The sequence below is a fragment of the Bacillus rossius genome, chromosome 2 (genome assembly GCF_032445375.1).
Source record: "Bacillus rossius redtenbacheri isolate Brsri chromosome 2, Brsri_v3, whole genome shotgun sequence".
In the NCBI taxonomy this organism is placed as follows: domain Eukaryota; kingdom Metazoa; phylum Arthropoda; class Insecta; order Phasmatodea; family Bacillidae; genus Bacillus; species Bacillus rossius.
In genome coordinates this window covers 115,908,260-115,920,428 of record NC_086331.1, presented here as the reverse complement: position 1 = coordinate 115,920,428, position 12,169 = coordinate 115,908,260, and the positions used below count along the sequence as shown (strand labels likewise).

At 41.0% G+C, this 12,169-nt stretch overlaps 1 protein-coding gene across 1 annotated transcript; it reads left to right on the top strand.

Moving 5' to 3' along the window:
- The first annotated feature begins 10,743 nt into the window (after positions 1-10,743).
- LOC134528964 (mucin-1-like) lies at positions 10,744-11,751 on the top strand. Its single transcript, XM_063362632.1, has one exon. The coding sequence runs from the start codon at positions 10,744-10,746 to the stop codon at positions 11,749-11,751; it is 1,008 nt and encodes a 335-aa protein (XP_063218702.1).
- The last annotated feature ends 418 nt before the right edge of the window (positions 11,752-12,169 follow it).

Here is a 12,169-nt window from a genome sequence, read left to right as displayed (position 1 = left end):
GTGAACTAGAGTATATGCTAGTGTCGCCTATGAGGCGTACTACCGTCGCCGACCGGCATATTTTATATTTATTTCGGTACTGTCTACTAATATCGTCAAAATCAATTTATGTTTGTCTTTAGATGCTGAAGATCGTGGATTCAAACCCACCTGTCTCCGAGACATTTTTAACATATTTAACATATTTAAGGAACCTTTAAAAGGACTAACAAAATGCAATTTTTAAGATAGTATAAGACAATGCCGAAATAAATATGAAAAACGGCCTTGTTTGTTTGGGAAAAAAAAGTCTGTGCTTGAAGCAAGTGGCATTGGACTGTGCCCTGGCCATGCAGGCACATGAGAGAGACAGGCTGAAGCACCGAGCATTAACATGAACATCCAATACACAAAGGTGCACCTTTTTGCATCACTGTGCTGATGTGTTGAACCCACTTCAGTGACTCTGAGTCAATGAATGTCGTCTATGGAGTAAACGAATCTCAGACGTGATGCATTAGTGTTAGGCAGCCCATAGGTAATCAAAGACCCAAAAATGTCGCATGTTCAATAATCTTCAGGCGGTGCTTCTTCAAGTTTCATTTGTTTATATACCTCCATCCTAGACAGATGGTATCCTCGTCTTGAATCTCTTGAACGTGATTCAACCATTAAATTGCTGCTTGTTTTGTGATTTAAGGTGGGTATCCATACATATGTTGCATGCTATCCGTTGTGTGGCATTGTTTTGTACAATCCTGTGACATGACCTGTTGCAAAAATGTTGGAATTCCAACAGTGTCATTCACCGGATACAGTGTATCCGTATAAAAAACAATGTTTTGTCTCGCAGATACAACACGAGAGCAATATGTCAGTAGCCGTGAGCGCAGATTAACTTGCAGCGGCCGTCTTCATTTTTATGCACCTCACGCTAAAAAGAAGAAATAAGAGAAAGTCACCTCGTTGGTGGATGTAAAAAGTATTTACGTGTTGGGAGCTGTACGGAGGTTCGAATTTGTTTGCTGATTTGAAGTTTCAGGCAGTGAGTGGACTGTACAAGAACTTTACGAGAATGCATCCGATGGAATTAGAATTTTGGCTGTGTTCAACTGGGCCGAAAAATTTGCACATCGTTATACATTTCAGTGCAATCCATTATTGGATCATGGGTTATTCGAAACTTCATAATATACAATGAGCCATTGGCAATCACGCAAAGAAATGCGTTACTCATTCATGTGAAACAATGATAGAGGGTACAATGAGGCAGCATCCAACAAAAGACACCGTCTTGAATTGTTTAAAGAAAATGTGTTATGTTGGAAAAGAATGGTAATTTGAGGGTCTCAAATAATCAAAAAAATACAATATCTAGAGTTCAACAAATGAATCCGCGGAATTACCGAGACTATACACATCACTTAACGGGAAATTTGACCACTAGTCCAGAATAAATACACTCAACTGACGAATAAATGATTATCTTTGGCTCTATGCCTTCTAACACATGTCAAATAATCGATGATACAGTCACGCGATACGTAGAAACGTACATATGTTAATAGGGGTGCGTGGTGGTAAAATATACCATGAATTATTAGGCTCTCTAGCAATTATAGACACCATTAAACCTTTCTACATTTGATACATTTATGAACCACGTCTGTCTGGCGGTTTGTGTGAGGTATGGCGTTAAAGTCTACGCTCACTGGTGAATATAACGCAGAATCACCTCTACAAACAAGGCTCTGAACCGGCGTGCTGCTTATCTTTCATTTTCGCCGTGGTTGTTTCAGCGGTGACCCTGGTGTTTCATTTCTGAAAAGTCTGCGGTAAAATACAACAGGTTCCTTGTGTATAATTGTAGACAAGAAGTGTGAGCTTGCTGTGTTGGGCTAAGTTTAAAGAGAGTGATTTATCATGAAAATGTTCTGCGCTAAGATAAACTCCATTACATTGCAGCGCCTTCTTATTGGAGTTCCTTTTTTTCGAAATAAATATATATATTACCTAAAACAGCATCGTTTCTTTAGGGTATATTACGGGGCGATCTGCATTGCAATATATGTTTTCCTTTGACTGAGTTAAGTGAATAACGAGCTTCTTTCACTTATCAGAGCCAATAAGAAAATAAATGCTGCAAATATGGATAAAGCCTAACATACAAATATTCCCGTAATAGATCTAAATATTTAGGGATAGCAAGAGGACAGAAAAAATTTGTTGGTTTTTTAATGAAAGACTAAAATTCAAGTGCTTAAACGCTTGTGATGCTACTGCAGTGGCCCAAGGCTTATCTGGAGACCTGAGAGCGAATGCCGAAACCTTAGCAATTACGCTCTGAATCACGTGCAGCCCATTCGAGATATGAACGCTAATTAGACTTCAATAAGTTATGCCAGCACCAGCGGTTTTTTTCCTGCGTTTGGCGGCCGCCTGCAAGAGACTCCATTGCCTTATTTGGCAAGGCCATTCAAGACGCGTTTTATTTCCCACGAAATGGCTGTGATTCGTGCGCTGGAAGTAGACGTGTAACTGAAAGAAACTCAGCTAATCACGAAACACATGCGATGTTACAGTGTTAGTAACACTGAAGAGAAATATTTTCACGAAAAATACTTGCCTCTGGTCATCAGCCAACAAACAAACTAAATATGGTCCAGCATGTAGAGTACTGTGGAGTCCATTCTGGGGCTAATTTTGTGGCGCTGGTAGTGGGGCAGCGATAATTCTACCTGTAATCACCGCTTGTTTATCACAAGTTGTCTTACCCGACTCTCCCGGGCCATTCCCAGCATTTTTCTAGTCTTCTCTGCACGGTGGTCAGGTGCGCTAACCCGCTCAGTAACAAAAGGGTCGAGGGTTCGATTCTCTGCCAGAGCAAGGCGTTCCCATAGCCTACTCCGGACTGGCTAGGGTAAGTTTGAAGAGTTGATATCCCGTAAGCAGTTTCCTGCTGAGCACGCTTGCTCAAAGGCTGGAGACATCAAAGTAAATGTCTTCAAAAAACTTTTCTTAAAGAATATTTATTCAATACCAGCAGCACAAATTTTGTTCTTAAGTTATTGAGTACAGCGATGAAAATTCACTTTTTTAATTTTATGTTGTTTGGCTTGTGGGTTCTAGCCGGCTTGAAGGTGATGGATTCATCAACGTTTCGGTCGACAGTAAGATTGCTACACTGCAGATGGTGACTGCAATGTCAGCCGAAAATTCAGTATACTTCAACTTCTTTGCAGCTAGAAACCATAGTTCAAGCAATCAAAAAAAATGGCCTTGAAAGCCTGCGATTCTTGTGTAATATATTTATGTTTTTAGTGACCCACATGTCGTAGTCGATTCTTTCTCCCCAAGTGATTTCAGAATAGAAATGATTCATTATTGCCAAACTGTTACAACTTCAAATGGCTCCATAACAATCCCCCTAAACAATGCGATGCTCTTTAGACAACGCTATCTTTTCACGTGCTTGTGCTATTGGAAACAATGGCGCAGCGCTACGAACGTTTTCTTTAATAGCAATTTTTACTTGTCCTTGTGGCATTGAGGCCATGTGCCATACATTCGGCGCTACCTCTCTCACTAACACTGTCTCCCACAATTCCTTACGTAATCTCTCTCTCTCTCTCGTGTGTACTGCATCTACTTATTCACAAGAATCATTTCATTATAATATAATACCGCCATGTTACGTCTTTAACTTCTGAAACAAAAATAGTATTTTATAATTAATAATTTATTACAAACAAGTGTTACCAAAAACGAGACAATTTGAAGTATTGCATACATTTTATTTCCAAAGATTTTGGTTTGATTATTCTGCGTTTTATTACCCAAAAAAACACTTCGAAGTAACGTAGAGAACATAACATGAATTATTCTTACGTAAAAAAGAAATATAGAGACTCTCCAATCCACCGACCACTTGCAATGTGAATAACTGCCTCAGTGCATGCATTTGCGTTGTTGCTACTGAGTACCGTTTGTGCGAACTTTGTGTGCGAGTCCTTTTGTAAAATTGGCAACACCGCTTATGTGGCTCTTACCTCCCCAGTCTCCACGTCTTCTTCGCCCAGTAGCAAACTTTCCTTGCGGGAACTGATATTACATAGGCAGTGCTTTTTGACGTGACAACGTCTAATAAATTGATGAACGCCGACTGCACGCACGAAAAAGTGTCCCGTTACGCACATTATTCCGTTACGCTGTGTCCCGTTACGCTCATTGTTCCGTTACGCTGTGTCCTGTTACGCTCATTGTACGCTTGCACCGCACCGACAGAAGTGAAAACTTAAAACTTTGTTTATAAATGTGTAATATGAAATAATTTCTACGTCAAATGTACGTAAGAAAATGAATCTGATTACTAGTATAATTTCAAGTATTTATTCTTTTATTAATAAAAAAAGTAGCATCTGTCGGCGAGTGCAGTAATAATAGGTTATGTTACAATTGACTAAAAAATTATGGTGATTCATATAATTGATGATAGATATTTGATTACAGTTTATTTATATGAAAACTTGTTCATAATTATATTTAAACTTTATAGCTAAACGCCAGTTTTTAAAATTAATTACAAGTCATCTACACGTTAACTGTTTCGTCGACTGTTAATGAAGTGAAGTGAAAAGTTAATGTGGTTTTCATTGCTTATTACAACAACAATTTCGGCAATAAAGGTTAATTATTCTTGAATTTTAAAAAACTGATTACTAGTATAGTTTCAAGTATTTATTCTTTTATTATTAAAATAAAAATGATTCAAATTTATTCATAAAAGTATGCAATCATTTCATCAATGTTTTGTTATGACGTTGTCACGTTAACCGACTTTACAGACAACCAATTTGTTTAATAATAAGTTCATTATAACAGCTACGCTACTCTACATTTTAAAAAAAAATGAGAGCGAGTCTTTTAGTACTCGCCAGTGATGTGTAAACATCTAACCTCGGTAACGAGGAGATTAATGTGTTCTCATGTCGTTTATTTTGCAAATAAACTAATATTACGATAACACGGACATGAAATATAACGTAGAATTCTTTAAAATAAAGGCCGAGCCTGATAAATACTGATAAACAAAATATTCTCTTTTTAAATACCTAAATTTCTGGATACGAACCACACACCTACTTTCTGCGCCCGCCGCTAGAATTCGCTGCCTGAATCGAAAACGTTACTTGCCACCAACAAACGCAGATAGAAATTAGCACCACGAAACAACCGAAAATTTTAAACAGAAACGGCTCCTGTAAGTCCCGGCCTTGGACCTGATGACCATCAATTTAAAAATTCACTAAACAGTTAATACTATAAAGTTTACGCACACGTTAGAAGTTATAGTTTTGTGGCATTAATAAAATATATTCCGAACATATTTTAAAATATTATTTTATAACTAAGTATATGTTAGTAATTTTGTTTTTGCTTAAACGACTGAAATCAGTCTGTAGATACTTTCCTACAAACAAACATTAACTTTGTTGAGCTGATTAAAGATTATTATATTTAAATGTTATTAAAAAAAGTAAAAAAAAAACATTCAAAAAACATTCAGCGACGAGATTTGAACCACGCCCCTTGATGTTACCAAGCACATGGTGTGTAAAGACTCTTAGGAATTTAGAAGGAAAATATGTATTGTAATTTTGTAAAGCCAGTTTTCTTAGGCATTTTAAAACTTTTGATTACTTTTTACTATGACTACGTACTTCAGTTTACCAGATATATTCCAGGGTAGTTTCGCCATCACAACGTTTCATTTGACACACACAGATAAGTTTGGCATGTACCCCAATGTTCACAAAAGTGACCATACACGTGTTCATGCTTGCTGCACGCCGGTACGCCATGTTTGTGTTCGTCGACTTCCGTTCCATTCCCACGGAATCCCTCCTGCCGAATGCCGTGTTACCTTTGAATATATATATATATATATATATATATATATATATATATATATATATATATATATATATATATATATATATACTGTATAGAAGTCGCGAGTGGATAGGATTTACTCTACGTTTTTCAGAAGCATATGATGAGCAGCTTGGGAACTTCACCGCTGCAGTGCGCTGCCGTAACGCTCTGTATCGTCTTAGTTGTTATTTACACGTTAGAGCGCAGCCCTGTCACCCGCTGTCATTCCCCCGCACCCCCCATCTATCATTCACTGCAGCTCAAGTTCGTTCCACGGGAGGGGGAAGGGGTGTTTGAAGAGTTCGACACTGGTCCGCTAGGGACCACCACAAGTCGATGCCCTAGAGATGGTGGCGATTGCAGCGGTGAATTAACCAACTACCTCAAAACCGTATTAGAAATTTTAACCTGGGCTGGCGACTTCTATACAGTATGCATATTCAAAGGTGTTACCGAGAGCTGAGATGTTCGCACATCAGTCAATGCAGCGCCGGCAACTGGCGGAGGGGAAACTACGTTGGGGCGCGCAGGGGCTGCCGGGAAGGTTGCGCAACCGGCCCGCGGACTAGATCCGCGCGAAGGGCGGGCGGGGAAAGCTGCGGTCTCGCGCCGGCAGGGGAGGGGTCGCAGGGCGCGGGGGCAGCTTATGGGCGGGCGGGAGGGAGGGGAAAGGACGCTCCGCGGAGCTGCCGAGTCAAGGCTGCGGCGCGGCTGCCGGATGCGAGCCGCCCGGAGCGCCGTGCTTCCTCGACGGTCCCAGTCGAACAAAAAAAAAAATACTAAAAAAATTGGTTGTCCGTAAAGTCGGTTTACGGACGATAGTTTAACGTGACAATGTCATAACAAAACATTGATGAAATGATTGCATACTTTTATTAATAAAATTGAATATTTTTTATTGAATTATCACTATTTTGTATGGATTCAAAGGAGTGAAATGAAATCTACAATTTGATTGATAATTTTACTTTTATTTGCACTCATTAATTCAAATATGTTTATTACTTTAACGAACAGATTATTTTATCTATAACTTTTATACATGTTTGCTATTTAACTTCTTCCAATCTGTGTTATTCTGTTAAGGATAGGACGATGATAGGAAAAGTAGGAAACGAATGGATGTGTTTCAAGTTTAATGAGCCTCGAAAAAGTCAAATCGATGGTTGTTCCAATCGAGTGGAAGAGAGATATATGCGGCGCGAGCGTACAATGTGCGTAACGGGACAATGTGCGTTACGGGACACTTTTTCGTGCGTGCAGCCGGCGTTCATCGATTTATTAGACGTTGGCACGTAAAAAAAAACTAAAAAAAATAACACGTTTACTTTAAGTATATTATATTAAGTATAATTTGTAGCAATTCACACCCACGCCTCGGCTGTGAGCTATGCATATCATAGAAACTAATCAATCAAGTTTTAGTGTCTAATTTTTTTTCTTCTTCTCTAGTTCTAGGTGCTGACTGGCAGCGGAATGAGTGGCCCCTGATCATAAACCCAGCATGGATGAAAATATTAAAGCGGACTATGCGTCCAAGTACCTGAAACCCCCTCCTTCCCCCCCCCCCCCCCACCCACCCCCAAAGGTGGCAGGGAAAGGTGGTACGCTAAAGAAGCGGGCGTGCTAGCGAGAGACTTGAACGCTTGTGAAGAACAGCTTTTCCGTTCGGAGAGACACACGGAAAAAAAATTGTTTTGTGTACTTTTACTAAAGATTCCTTTTGGAAACCAGTTGCCAAGCAATAATTTTTGATACTACAAGGAAGAAATTATAACTTTGAACAACACATGGCTATAGTTATTTATGGAAATATGAAATGGTAGACTCTTTTCTACTCTGTCCAACTATTCATCCATACCATCCTCTGTATCCTTCGTACTCAAACGCAATTAATGTATGCCCCTGAATCCCGCATGTATGTGCCCAGGGTTTTTCCTGAGTCTATGCAGGCTTTACCTGGGCGCAACTTAGCATAGTTTTGAGATAGGGGAGTTGGTCATGGCGCGAAACGCTGCCGTGGCTGGCCAATCCCCTCGTAGCACACGATGCATGCAACCCTCTTCCTGCATTACTATTCCCCAGCATGGCCAGGCGTATAGGTTTCGACCTGGGACGCACCTAGGTTCCTCCCTTACCCGGACCCCTCCTACAAATACACTTGTTAGGCTAGGGAAAATAAATAAATGTATATATATATATAAATCGCAAACAGATAGCATGACGTGTTGAGGTAAATATTATTTTGTGGATTCAAACAAATATTTTGTAGCAGGACAAATATTTTGTTGACCCAGCAAAATAATTTGGTAAAATCAACTGTATATTTTTTATGTGTAAAAAATCAATTTGTTACTTACCAAATTTGACTAGGCCAACAAAATATGTTACAGCAAGTAAATATTTGTTTCGCCATATATAATCAAATATTTGTTTGATTCAAACAAACCTTTTTCTCTGTAATGTTGTTTTGGGTTTATTATCCTTCGAGACGTGTAATAATGCCTGCAGTACAATGATAACTACGTTTAAGTATCTAATAATAAGCATTCGAACCTTTTTCGAAACAGAAACGCGAATATTGAAGTTATTTCTTACATAGCGGATGTTGTGTACGCTAACATTCCTGACATGAATGACTTAAAACAACATGGCGGCGTTTTCCTCTAGCAGGCGATGTATGTTAACTAGCGCTTCTGGTAGCATGTAAAAAAAAAATTCTCAGCTTTATCTCGAACAGGTAATGCTATTATTTCTTCAATTTTAAAAAAATAAAATTCCGAATGTGTGTTATTTATTATCTTACATTAATTAATTCTCAACCTGGTAAAAGATTCGATAGCCATGCGGTCAATGGCGTATGTTTTCCAACCCACAAGTCCAAGCTGTCATGGTTCGAATCACAGCGCTTACAATGTATTTTATAAAAAAAAAATATTAAATTTATTGTGGCGATAAGGACCACAACAACATTAACACCTAATGGAACATAGACATTATGTGATGAGACAGAGCGATGCTGGCGCTCTCTAGTAAAAAAAGGCAGAGGCAAAAATGATGGAACACAAGCTGTCGGCCTCCAGCAGAACAGAAAAAAAACAAGATGGAGGAAGTGTCGTTATCAGAGATGGCTGCCTCCAGCAGACGAATAAAATATGGCGGACGTGATGTCAGAATAAAAAAATGGCTGTGAAATCAGATCCAAGATGGTGGACATGTTATTAGAATTAAATATGGGGATCGCAACGAAAATTGCAACGTTGTAATCTATAATCCAAGATGGCGGCTGTAACAAAAAGTGCAAAAGTGCAACTATGAAGTCTTACACATCCAAGATGGTGTGCATAACGTAAAGTGCAGCATTAGTGAGTGGGGTGCTCGATTTAAAAATGGTGGATCCAAGATAGCGGATCAAAGATTGCCACCAGAGTTAAGGTCAATGTCAGAGGTCAAGGTCAACGTCATAAAAGATGGCCGCCGTGACGTCACAATCCATGTTGGTCGGCTTGCGGCTCCTGATCCTGATGCCTGGCGCCGGAGTAACTGTTTTATACTACTCCCACACATATCTGATTTACTTCAAAGATTAAAACACAGATCACTTGACACGTGCTGGGCGACCGTGGCCCAGTAACATGAGTGCCTGCGCAATCATGTGCAACCCAGTCCGAGCGAGGAAAAGCCTTTCATCTCGGCAACAGCCAACGGGCACTCTACTATAGGGCTAAAGGCATGTCTCGTGCACGGAACAGTCAATAAAGACGTCACAAGATATCTTGATTTTTTGGTAAAAAAATATATGAGTGTTAATGAAATATAACATTAAAAAACATAGTTAAGTATAAACCCCACACACTTGTGCACAAATAAGTCTGTATCATTGGTCCAATGGCTGATGCTAAATTATACCTTACAGTCGGATTGTGTGTGATTGGTTCATTTGAATTTGGTACACTGAGAGAAGAGTTTGTTTGCCACAACAAAATATTTGTTTGCACATGGCGAAATAAATATATTTTGTTGATTCAATCAAATATTTTGTAGTAGGAAAAATTTTGTTGACCCAACAAAATAATTTTGTCAAATCAACTGTATATTTTGTTAGGTGTAACAAATCAATTTGTTACTTACCAAATTTTACTAGGCCAACAAAATATGTTACAGCACGTAAATAATTGTTTCGCCATATATAATCAAATATTTGTTTGATTCAAACAAACCTTTTTTTCTGTAATGTTGTTTTGGGTTTATTATCCTTCGAGGCGTGTTAATATTTCACAACTGCAGAAATAACTTGTAAGATTTACATTGACACAATACTTTTTAGTCAATCCCAATTTATTTTATAGATACATAAACATTTTGTAAGGTCTACGCTAAGAAAATATGTTTTAGTCATTGTCAAACATTTCATTTATAACTGCAAAAATATTTTGGTAAGTCTAAAGTAATAAAATATATCGAAGTCAACACCAAACATTTCCTTTAAAACTGCAGAATTATTTCATAAGGTCTATACTAAATAACATGTAGTGAATTCAATGCTAAACATTTCCATTAACCCTCCCGAAACATTCTGTGAAGTATATACTGACCAATTATTGTGTAGTCACTGTCAAATATTTCCATTACAACTCCCAAAACATTCTATTAAGGTCTATACTGACACAATATTGCGTAGTCAATGTCAAATATTTCCACTGCAACTGCCGAAACAAACTGTGCAGTTAATGCCAAATATTTCCATTAAAACTGCCGAAATAATTTAGTAAGGACTCTACCAACAAAATATTTTGTAACCACTGAATGATATTCCAGGCAGTGTAGCTGATGCCGCAAGCAACAGACGAGGCAAGCGAGGCTCCGGTCGTCGGGCCCGCCAAGCAGACGTCGGTCCAGCCAAGCAGACGTCCGCCCGGCCAAGCAGTCGGCGACCCGGCCAAGCAGTCGTTGGCCCGGCCAAGCAGACGTCCGCCCGGCCAAGCAGTCGTCGGCCCAGCCAAGCAGACGTCCGCCCGGCCAAGCAGTCGTCGGCCCGGCCAAGCAGACGTGGACCCGGCCAAGCAGTCGTCGGCCCAGCCAAGCAGACGTCCGCCCGGCCAAGCAGTCGTCGGCCCGGCCAAGCAGACGTCGGTCCGGCCAAGCAGACGTCCGCCCGGCCAAGCAGTCGGCGACCCGGCCAAGCAGTCGTTGGCCCGGCCAAGCAGACGTCCGCCCGGCCAAGCAGTCGGCGACCCGGCCAAGCAGTCGTCGGCCCGGCCAAGCAGACGTCGGTCCGGCCAAGCAGACGTCCGCCCGGCCAAGCAGTCGGCGACCCGGCCAAGCAGTCGTTGGCCCGGCCAAGCAGACGTCCGCCCGGCCAAGCAGTCGGCGACCCGGCCAAGCAGTCGTCGGCCCAGCCAAGCAGACGTCCGCCCGGCCAAGCAGTCGTCGGCCCGGCCAAGCAGACGTCGGTCCGGCCAAGCAGACGTCCGCCCGGCCAAGCAGTCGGCGACCCGGCCAAGCAGTCGTTGGCCCGGCCAAGCAGACGTCCGCCCGGCCAAGCAGTCGTCGGCCCAGCCAAGCAGACGTCCGCCCGGCCAAGCAGTCGTCGGCCCGGCCAAGCAGACGTGGACCCGGCCAAGCATACGAGGCGGCTGGGAAAGCTGCAGGCGTTCAGTGTTGCGACACCGCTCTCTCGACCTTCCACGACGATGGCCTGTGTGTCATTTAAGTCTTGTCGACGAACAAACTCAACTTATTCACTTAAGTGTACGTCTTGTTGACAATAACGTCATCACAGACGAACAGACACTCTACACGATGTATCTTGAGGACGCCGTCTGCCCGGGCGCATAGCTTCAGGAAAAACAACGCGATTTCAAACCTACCCAAAATATCCTAGTAGGGTATGTTTACGCAAAGCGTTAAAGAATTCACTGAAGGCTGAAAAGTTCATTTGATTTCGGATAAAGTTTTTAAACTGTATTTTTATAAGAGTTAAAATAGCTTAAAGACGTGTTTTCAGAGTAATTTGTAGACGTAAAACAACCGGTACAGATTCTTGAAAGGGCTTGCTTTACACCTTTATCTTAATTTATATGCCATATAATGTTACGGTCACCGCTCAAATTTCTCAGTTTTTCTATGGACGACGAGAAGACTGCACGCTAGTTCACAGCCTTGCGCTTAGAGGCGATACTGCGCTAGAAGCACCAGCAAGCGTCGCGCTTATCATCCCGCCTCACTAACACACATACAACCCGACTAGACGGGC

What these genes read in the sequence shown, in the direction of transcription:
- LOC134528964 (XM_063362632.1), top strand. Translation starts at nt 10,744, where the DNA reads ATGCCGCAAGCAACAGACGAGGCAAGCGAGGCTCCGGTCGTCGGGCCC.